The following is a 10,414-nucleotide window of genomic DNA, read 5'->3' as shown; positions in this document are numbered from 1 at the left end:
GGGATAAAATTAAAATAAAATAAAAATTGTGCCTCTTTTATAATCAATTTTATTAAGTAACTAATAAGAAATGTAACTAATTTCAATCAACTCTTATTTGAACGTATTTTAAGATTCATGGAAAAAAAATTTACAATATATTAAAAAAATATTTAAATTATATAAAAAAAATTTAAATCATATTAAATTTATTCTTAATGTTGTGGATGCTTTTTTTTTGCAAAAGAAACATTTATATTCTAAACCCCAATAAATTTTTTTATTAAAGGATGAAAAAAAATTCACAATATACCAAAAAATCTAAATGATGTCAAAAATACATTTAAATTATATAGAAAAAATATTCACTTTACATAAAAAAAAACATCCACAATATACTAAAAAAATATCTAAATTATATCGAAAAACATTCAAATTACTTGAAAAAACATTCAAATCACATCGAAAAAATTCAAATCACAAAAAACTGACGCTGGTGGAGGGCGCAACGACGGCGACGCAATGGAAGAAGACGACACGAGGACAAGGGTACGAGCGTACGTTCGTGAGTGACAGTGGGGGCGGCAGCTACTAGTTTTGTGACGGAGGAGGGGCTAGTAATCCCTAGAAGACTAAGCGGTGGTGCGACGATGAAGCGACGACGTTGTAGTGTGTTGATTTGCGTCGCGAGGCGTGCACCGTGAGTGGAGGCTATGACGGTATGCAACAATAATGGAGTCGCGCGAACTCTTGTCGATGTTGCGGCAGTGCGGTGGAGGCGCCACAATGAAACCGTGGTAGCGTGGGATATTGGAAAAAGAAAAACGCAATATTGATTATTGGAAGAGAGGAATTAGAGTTTGTGATTTTATGTGGTGACTAGGAGTAAAATTGAAATTAAGATAATTTGTGTATGAATTTTTTTAAAAAAATAAAAATTATAGAAAAATTGATTGAGTTGGGTTATAACATAGTTGCTCGGTACTTTCTCTTTTTCAATGGTTACAATAGCAATACCCTTATTTTAATTTATATGTTCTTCATTTTTGCTCATTAGTGTATTCTCTTTGTATGACATGGTGCTTAATAAGGTTAATGTTTTCTCGTCATTCTACTTTTTTTTCCTTTCCATCCTCCTTTCTACAAATAAAGATCTCATTTTACTTTCTTAAAAACTTTTAACCAAAATTATATATAAACAACTCTTATTTATAATACTTTACCTATATGAAACACTCATTTAAACACCTTTTAGAATGGGAAAAAAATAGCTAGTAGAAATGGTAACTTTTTTCGACAGGACGAGTATTTTGAGAAATTTATCTATCAAAAAATGAATATGGGGAGATTTTTCTACCCGCAACGGCACGAAAAGAGATCCCATCCCGTGAGTATCTAATACCCATTAATATGCAATTACTAAAATATCACGCATATATATAATTTGAAAACCCCTGATTTTTCTATACTTTCTCTTTTTCTCTCTTTCCCTTTCTCCCTCTCAAACACCGAGTCTCACACACGTTCACTCAATCACTCAGCTAGTACCTGTATTACATAACACAAGTGTAGACCCAGCCCATAAATTTTTACATGTCGTAGTCTTGTTCTTGGACTCAGTCTTTGCTCCCCATCAAAAATTTATTATTAATTTATCAATTATATCCTTAATTCATTGAATTACTGAATTAATACACAATTTTTTCTTATTAATTAAGAATTGTTTATTAATATTCAAATTACACTCAATGTCACATTTATCAGTAACTGTTTTGCCAACCTTGTTAACTTAAATAAATCAATGCAAGTCTAAACACTTGATTATATTATGTATTGATTTCTGCTCTGGTATTTATTAGAAAAGGAGAAAAAAAATAATGATGCCTTTTTTTTCTCTTCGGAGTGTGCAATTGTTTTGTTCAGCTTAGAAAAATGTTATTTAAACAACAAAAATCATTGACATTTAAACAACCACCGCCTTGCCCATTAAATATGATGGTAAGAGTGGTAACCCTACTCTAACAATCATCACCATAATTAAAAACAGCTGTTTAAATGACACAATCCTTGATAGCAGATGTGGTCTTATGGATCCATACATGTGCCTCATATAGTGCTACTAATTGTAATTAATAATAGAAGAAACCCTATCCAGTTGACTTCATAACAGGACGTGTCTTAGATAAGAATAAGAGTGACATATAAAACACTCTTTCCCCACCTAAACAGTACCATTCCATAGACAATAATGCAGTTAGAATTGATAATTGAGTAACCCTTACAAGGAGCATTCACCCTTCAATTCAAGTTTAGCGTGTTAGTTAGTGCCCTATACAAAATGTTAACACACTTAATTAGAGAGAAACAAGATTTAACATAATATGTTAACAGCCAGCGGCCTTGAGGAAATTGTCAAAGGGACTAGCAGGAGGCAGCTTCATTGCCAGCCATGGCTCCCTCGGCGACGCTGCCGCTACTTGCCTATTCTCTCCACTCTTCACTTCCTGCACCCAATATACACTTTTAACAAATTATAATATAATCGTAAACTTTAGGTTAAAAAATAGTTTATAAGTACAACAACATTTCGAAATTCCATGATTATATGCAAAAGGTAATTATTTCATATCTGCAGTGATTTTATTAAATTGACAGTAGAACACATTAGAATTAGATACAGAACAAACCTTTTCAAATGCTGATTTCCAGTTATCACATATTGGAGGAAGATATTTATCAGCAGCTGGACTGCAATGATGATTCTCAAAAGTCAGCCAATTCGAAAGCTTCTTCCTTGCATATGTCCCGAGCTTCTCGCACTGGCTGGCCATGGCGTTGTATGGAAGGGGTGAGGTCGAGACGGTCGACCCTGCCACTTGACCAGCTACCTCTAGTGCCTGAAAAGTAGTGGAAGTGCTTATTTATTGAGCTTTTATAGGAACATTGGTGAGTCACATTGAAACAAATGCATCATTAAGAAAACTAAGTCCACTTATAAATAAATGCGAAACTAAGCGAGTTTACATGAAGGAGCTTCTTTCATGATAAATACACAAACATGAGAGAGAGTACCGATTCCATAAGCTGTCCAATGCTTATAACATGAGGCATAGAAGGGGATGGAGGCATCTTCGGAACAAATCGAGAAAGGTCTGAGACAGATGCTTCGCTTATTGTGTCATCCTCAACTCCTGAGCCAGAAGGAAAATCCTACCAAGAAAGGACAACTATCACCAACAGATTCATAACTGACTCAGTAGTGTAAAGACCCTAATACCCCTGTGTATCCCCCTAAATATTCTCAAATACTGATCATAATCAGAACAACAATATCCACTATCTCTAGATTCTCCAAATTCTAGTGAACTTGATGCAAACAGAGATGAGAAAACGTACCCCATCAAATGACAGTGAATCCTGGGGATGAATATTCATCTTATTATGATCAAGAATTGACTGAGGACCATAAACAAATTCCTCATCCGGCTTAAATGTCTCCGAGAGTAGCGTTGTCAGGTTATCTCTATGCAGCTTGAGAAACAGAAACCACAGAGATAAAGTAAATACAAAGGGTTATGATTCACGGACAAATAGTGTTTCAGGGTAAAATAAGAGTACCTCCGTGATATTAGCTAAATTTTGAGCCAAGTGATCCTTTATGATCTCATCACATTTGCATATTCTGCTCCGTAGATCAGATAATACTGACATGGCCACCTGATTATCCGCAGCAGTACCATATTCTCTCAAATCCACATGGACCTTAACATATACTTGATGATCGTCATTGATACCCAAAAATGGATCAACCTGATTATATAGAAGCAGGAAGTTATTAAGACATTCTTGAGGTAATAAAGTTCGGTGATTTATGACCAATATCAATTAGGTTGTGCACTTTCGTTTGGTAAGTGTCCAAGACAAGAAATACAAACAAGACAAAAAAGTTGTCTCTGTACTTTGTCCCACTTTTTAGGCTTAACAACAAATTGAGTAAATTTTGTTCCAGGACAGTAACATTGTCCATTGCGGTAACTGTATCTATTTCCCCTCCCAAACAAGTTTGTGGCTCAGTTTTCTCTAATTCTATCTTGAAAAAGCTACCAAACAATGTGTATGACTGTGTTTGAAGACAATTTCAAGATAGGTATAAGAGACATCCGGACACACGCCTGTATAGAAAAGGAGACAAGTGCAGAAACAGGACGAGCCAAAATATTTTACATGGTCCAGAATAACTACAAGACGAGCCAAACAAAACTATTAAGAGAACACTAGCAGAGTATCAAAATGAGATCAGCCACTCACTTCAGACATTGCTAACGATGTGAACACATCATTCAGATCATGAATCTGGTACACTTTACAGGCAGACATCAACATGCCAGTAGATAATACAAAAACGGACCTCTGATGTGATGGCGGCAACATTCCTGCGACAACATAAGTACATAAGTTTAAATTTTTCCTTGAAGTCAAATATCCAGTTCCATTGAAATCGGATATGCATCATAAACACTCAATAGGTCACACCATTACTGGAGTCCAGCAACATAGTCCAGAGAGACAGAGGAAGCTGGAAGAAGCGGATCAACAGGTTATCTTTGTCTTTCAGGTTCTGCAACAGTAAATTTTAAATGACTAAGGCAAAAAATAGAAATCATGAAGGTATATATCATGCACTCAAAATTGTTGATCCAGATTCATAACAAATTGAAGGATCAAAGTTTACAAAGTATGAAATCATATATTTGGTAAGCATGCTAGTCAATATGACTGTAACTAAGTCAAATGGAACCAGACCAAAGTCAAACAAAAAATAATTCTTAAGTGTAATTGATGAGATCAGCGAAGTTACATTTTCGCTTCATAGCTAAGCTTACTATAGAATTTTAGGCAAAATTTCATTTGTTTCAGTAAACTGTGGTGTCATGCTATTTTGAAGATTCTGTTCTATCAATTTGAAATGAATTAAATTGAAATAGCAGGGAGCATGAGACATATAAACCTACCTTTGCACGTAAAACAAGTAGTGTTGATATGAATGAGTGAGCTATAGCCTCAAAATTTGCAGGTAAATTATCAGGAAGATTGGCTTGAATCCAAAAGGAAGAAAGCAACTGTCCTATTTGATCCTCATTTAACTTCATAATACCTAATTCCTGAAGGAAAGTTCAATACAAAAACTGGGTAAATAACAGTTTTTCATTGTTTTCTTGACTAAAAAGGCACCAAAATCAATTCAAGTACTTACAGTGTCAGTCAAACTCGGTGATCCCATTGCCCTATCAATGATGGAGCTGAGTTTGCAAAAGTTAGGAGAATTCTTTAAGCCATACCCCGGCTTGTAGTCTTCAGCAGTAATGTCTTTTTCCTTGCAACCATCATGAATGGCACTTCCATGACCTTCAGTTTTAATGCCATCTTGGTCTTTGCGGAGCTTTTCAAGTAAAGCCGTAATAGAGGCAGATGTAGATGCAGTCTGAAAACTCTTTTTACTGTGTCGATCCGTATATACAGACCGCATAGAGGAATCATCATGTGTTTGGAAGGAACTTGGGAAAAGAAGCCCAGAAAATATTACGTGTGCTCCAACGCGAGCCTCCAAATCTGGATGCAACATTACTTTTAGAAGTTGCACGAGAAGAACTTCAGGAAATCCCTGGGTGGGAAGCGTAAAAAGATTTATTAGATGTATCCTCTGAAATGATGGGTATCATTCACTCTTAATTACTGAAAAGAATGAAAAACAAAACATCACCATCAACAACAAAAACCACCACCAAGCCTTATCCTATTGGTAAGGTTAACTACATGAATCAAACGACACCATAGTGCCTTGTCAAGATCACAAAAAGTAGTTTACTAATTGCATCACTTAATATTCTAGCTTCTGTTTGCAATATTCATCCTTTACTTTAGACAATGCTGGATGGAAACGTGCTCCTCACCTGCTGTGAATTTAAACGAGACAACGCTAGGGTGACCACACGAGTAAGGACTATCACTGATCCAATTGTTGCCCTAGCAAGAGGACCAGATGGTAAACTTTCCAGGGTTATTGCCATCAAGTCAAATAGCGGTTGGGTTTCAGTGACCTGTAAATGAAGAAAAGGAATGCAGTAATTTAGTAACTAAATATCTTGCAGCAACTTAGTTATTAGAAAACCATAATGCGGGGGAAGAATGAAAACACAAACCTACCCCGTTGGCGATTTCTAGTAAGCAGTCCTCAATAGAATTTTGGAGAGAGATATTCACATTGAACTCTTGCTCGCCGACAAATTCGCTGCCGGAGGATTGAAGGCTTTTCCTTAGATGCCTGCAGAGGTCACCAACAAAACCGATCTCTTTCAACCCTGCCCCTGATCTAATTTGCATAGACAACGATGTGGCAACTTGAACAATATATGTCTTAAGTTTTGGATCATTCATAACATTTTTGTGATCCAAATGATGTACCACACAAGTTAGAATTAACTGCTGATTTCCTGTAGAAAAAGCCGAACAGAAAGGAAAACAATATTACGGGAAAAGTATAAAAATATTTACAAAAGCACCTAACATAGCATTGATCATAGCTGTTTAAAACCCTAAATTTATTACATATTTGAATAAAGAATGATTTATTTATGAAAATTCATAGAACCGGAATGTGTCAGAGATAATATACCAGAGTTCTCCATGAAGTAGGCCATGCTGGATAAGACTTTTGCTGCTAGCCCTTGCTGAGGAGCCCAATGCTGCCTAGAATCGAAGTAAACAAACATCCGATCCATTACACGACGCATAGTAGATCTTTCCTTTGCTAACTCAACCATTCTTTGAATGCATATCTGAGCCCATATTTCTGGTGTTTCACTTTCTTCTCTGTATCAATGATTAAAAATAAAAACAAAATACAGTTTTAGAAGCAGCCAATATTAAAGGCAAAATCACCACAGCTACAAAACATTCTTGTAAGTTGTTGAATATCAGGAATACCTGGTCAATCGAGAAGGATCCTTTTTTTCTGGTTCTGGTTGGATGATGGAGCAGCTAGAGTGAATGACATCACTGACAACTGAACCACCGCGACCTTCACGTCGGACAACCTCATCCACCCAATTATGATGAGGCTCTGCCCTCACTCCACCATCTTCAATTGGTGTACCGCATTTGTAGTTATCTAAAACGGCATCAATGATCTGCATTTTGCTAATGTCAATTTAAAACCAGCTATTGATTAAAGAACATGACAGAATGATGGATGGAAATCAAAAGGGTCAAAGGGAGGTGTTCACTGTAAATTTGCTCCCTCTCGTTCACAATATTTGTTACTTTAGAGAAACTTTCTTGAGTTAGTTGTCTATCATTCTCACATTTTAATATAAAATAAAATTGATCAAGTATTTTCAACTAATGTTAAGCACAATAAACAATGAAGCATTTACACAATAAAATAGTTCAAAACCCTGACCAACAAAAAACACTCACACCCTAAGCGCATGTTACCACTCACTCTCACTCTCGTGCTCTTCATCTTCTTCATCAAAATGGTTACGCAAAAACTGAATCTCACTCTCGTATCCTCTCACTCAGTCTTAATCTTCCGATTTCTTCATGTTGTTCCTCATCACTCACTCTCATTCTCTCAATTTCTCTCTTGCTAAACATAGAAACCTTCCTAGTAATGAGTTGACTCTTAATATTATTCTCCTTTCTATTTGAGTTTATTGGTAGCAAAACCTGCTTGTTTAGCATAATCTATATAATTTTTCTATTTTGTGAAGTGTGTTGAAAGAGAATTTGAAGATTGATAATGATGAATAAGAATAAAATCCTACGACAAATTCTGGTTTCAAAAAACTACTAGAATAATGGCATGCAAAAAACATAAGGATATTTTGGTAAAAGTCCTTGATTTTGGGTTTCTTAATTGATATGGAAACAAAGGGAGTATTTCATTACAATGTCACTTCCAACAATGATGAATAACTTACCTCATCAAGATCCACGAAAATGTGTGAAAATTCAGCCATGAACCAAATCTGCCAAGGAAATCAACACGCATATACCATGAAACTTTAAAAGAAAATAGTAGGTATGGAAATAAACCAACCTCCATGCACTGAAACACAACATAATAGCACACAGAATTGGATCGAACACTCTACTTACCATCGCGGAAAGGCATTGCAAGCTTGATGCCCTCAAGCAGCGCTTTTCAAGTGCTCCGACATGCTCCCGCGATAGCATGCATACTTTCCTCACCAACTTCTCCATGTTATGAGTATAAGTTGCATCAACCTGTTCTTTCTTTGTGTCAATATATAAGGAGAGATAATCTAAAAGCAATAGCCAAGGCAAAACCTATAACTACAAAAAATAACTGCTTCAGATTATCACTACTATGTACTAGTATTCATTAACTTTTTCCTGTTTCTTGGTAGATACATCCAAGTAAATACTAATTGAATGAAATTACACTTATGCATAAGCAAACATCGAAAGTAGCTTAGGCCTTCTCGATTGCATTTTTCACCTGAGAGTATATGAAAGTTGTTAAGACTTGGCAACCAAGTGTTTGGATGGTCTCATCCTTAGAACAACCCAGGAGCTCCGACATCACATCGAGCACATTAACCGCAAAGTATGCTCTGCAATAAAAAGGACACATCATTATTATTTAACTTTTAATTTGCATTTTAGAAAAATACACTATCCAGATGAATCGAGCACTGCGTGGTAGAGACGATTAATAGTTTGATATCAGAGAACCGTCAACAGAATGTGGAAATAAAAGCTAACTATTAATCAGATAGGAAACTTACATCTGCACCTTACAAACAGAAATCAACTTATTGAAAGTTTCTGCGACGATCTTGACAGGTTTGATTTTGATGTGCTCAGATCTGAGCTCTTTGTAACACCTTTCCTCAAGATGTTTCGCAATCTATCAGGGGAAGAAAAAGGATATCATCATGAACTTCGAAAATAGACTTGTGTAAACCAAGCATGCCCAATTTTCTTTTACCAGCATTGCCAATAAACATTCAAGACAAAGAATAAATACCTTTGGAATCCGGAAAGGATTTCTTGCTGCATATTCACATAACTTGATAATCTTCCTTTCACTTGGAAACTCATCCTATTAAGTATTTGAAAAGAAAATAAGAGTCTGATAATCTTCCTTTCACATAGATAGCTGCATAATCATTCATATCTTAAGTCCTTTTTCTTAGTATATACAATAGTCACCACTAAAATTTGTCACAATGGTAAAATAAGGGGCATCACCTAAAACTAGCAACAATCTAGCTAAAAAAAATGAGATCAATGGGGTAACTAATCAAATTTTCAATGGAAAAGAGTTTGATATATAAGAGACTAACAGGGGATTTGGGGAAGATATCAGCAAGAAGCTTCCGGTAACGCTTGACTGGTTGTCGTGATCTCGACCTCAATGCAGGACAGCAAACACACATGCTTCCACATGCTGGAAAGATCTTCCTTGAAATGATTCCCATTTACCTGCATTTCCCAAAATCCAGAGAAATATTCAACAAAATTTAGAGCATACCACCAAGTTAAATTATAACACAACCATAATCTGAAAAGGAAAAAGAAACACAAGCAAAACCAAGACCAAAACACACAAAAAAAGGCTTAACATTAACAAAACCAAAGAACTGAAGAAGGTTGAAAGAATGTCATGATCCAAAGAACATGAACAGATTTCGAAACAACTGAACAAATAGATAAAATGGGGAGGGGGGGTAAGGTTGAATGTTAACACATTGAAACTGGAGGTTATCATAATTTACAAACAGTTACATGTATGTCATGTTCATTGTTCAGTTTCAAACTGAAAAGCACCAAAAGATAAAAAAATATAAAAAGAAATAAACGAGAGAAAACCAGCTACCCAGAAAAGAATATAAAAAGCAGAAACTACATAAAACGGTAAAAGTAGAAACTTGACAAGTAAGTATCGATCAACTACATCCCAAAACAAAATGTAAATCGTAACACCAACCAAAATTTAAAGAGGAAAAAGACCAAATGTTTGGATAACAGAGAAACCAATCCAAAAAATGAAAAAGAGGTTTAAAAAAAATGAGCTCACACTACCTAAGCTTGAGGAAGAAAAAGAAGAAGATCCGGGAGTGAAAAATTGAATCCCTTGAGCTTCATACAAAGTAAACGCAAGCAACAACAACAGCAACAGCAACCTCCATTAGCATAATGCCATAATAACAGTGGAGAGAGGGGGAGAGAGAGAGAGAAGAAAAATGGCGCGTGGGCTAAAGGTACTGTTTGTTTTAAGACAGCACGAAACCAATGTCGTGAGTGCTAGATCACGTGATAGTGTCAGATAACCCAAATCCAGTTACCTTTTTCTAACTCTTTATTATTATTATTATTATTATTATTATTATTATTATTATTATTT

General features: G+C 35.6%; 1 protein-coding gene across 1 annotated transcript; it reads right to left on the bottom strand.

The window, feature by feature from the left end:
• Window positions 1-2,016: 2,016 nt before the first annotated feature.
• LOC130951924 (protein SEMI-ROLLED LEAF 2) lies at window positions 2,017-10,295 on the bottom strand. Its single transcript, XM_057880674.1, has 20 exons — window positions 10,093-10,295; window positions 9,354-9,492; window positions 9,035-9,109; window positions 8,793-8,914; window positions 8,504-8,618; window positions 8,140-8,268; window positions 7,962-8,009; window positions 6,964-7,166; window positions 6,653-6,849; window positions 6,184-6,470; window positions 5,931-6,077; window positions 5,234-5,641; window positions 4,992-5,141; window positions 4,513-4,597; window positions 4,288-4,412; window positions 3,598-3,789; window positions 3,376-3,510; window positions 3,052-3,189; window positions 2,667-2,876; window positions 2,017-2,483 (listed from the first exon to the last, which is right to left on the bottom strand). Exons 2-20 carry the CDS (start codon window positions 9,486-9,488, stop codon window positions 2,364-2,366), a joined length of 3,021 nt encoding a protein of 1,006 aa, XP_057736657.1. The 5' UTR covers window positions 9,489-9,492; window positions 10,093-10,295; the 3' UTR covers window positions 2,017-2,363.
• Between the last annotated feature and the right edge of the window lie 119 nt (window positions 10,296-10,414).

This window comes from Arachis stenosperma, chromosome 9 (genome assembly GCF_014773155.1).
Source record: "Arachis stenosperma cultivar V10309 chromosome 9, arast.V10309.gnm1.PFL2, whole genome shotgun sequence".
NCBI lineage: Eukaryota > Viridiplantae > Streptophyta > Magnoliopsida > Fabales > Fabaceae > Arachis > Arachis stenosperma.
Note: the sequence above shows the minus strand (reverse complement) of the source record. Positions and strands in the feature narration are given on the sequence as shown.

What these genes read in the sequence shown, in the direction of transcription:
- LOC130951924 (XM_057880674.1), bottom strand. Translation starts at nt 9,488, where the DNA reads ATGGGAATCATTTCAAGGAAGATCTTTCCAGCATGTGGAAGCATGTGT. An exon ending in TGCAATGCCTTTCCGCGATG is followed by an intron (nt 8,010 to 8,139) that starts GTAAGTAGAGTG and finishes TTTCCTTGGCAG; the next exon opens with ATTTGGTTCATGGCTGAATT. An exon ending in ATTCACTGTCATTTGATGGG is followed by an intron (nt 3,190 to 3,375) that starts GTACGTTTTCTC and finishes CTTTCTTGGTAG; the next exon opens with GATTTTCCTTCTGGCTCAGG.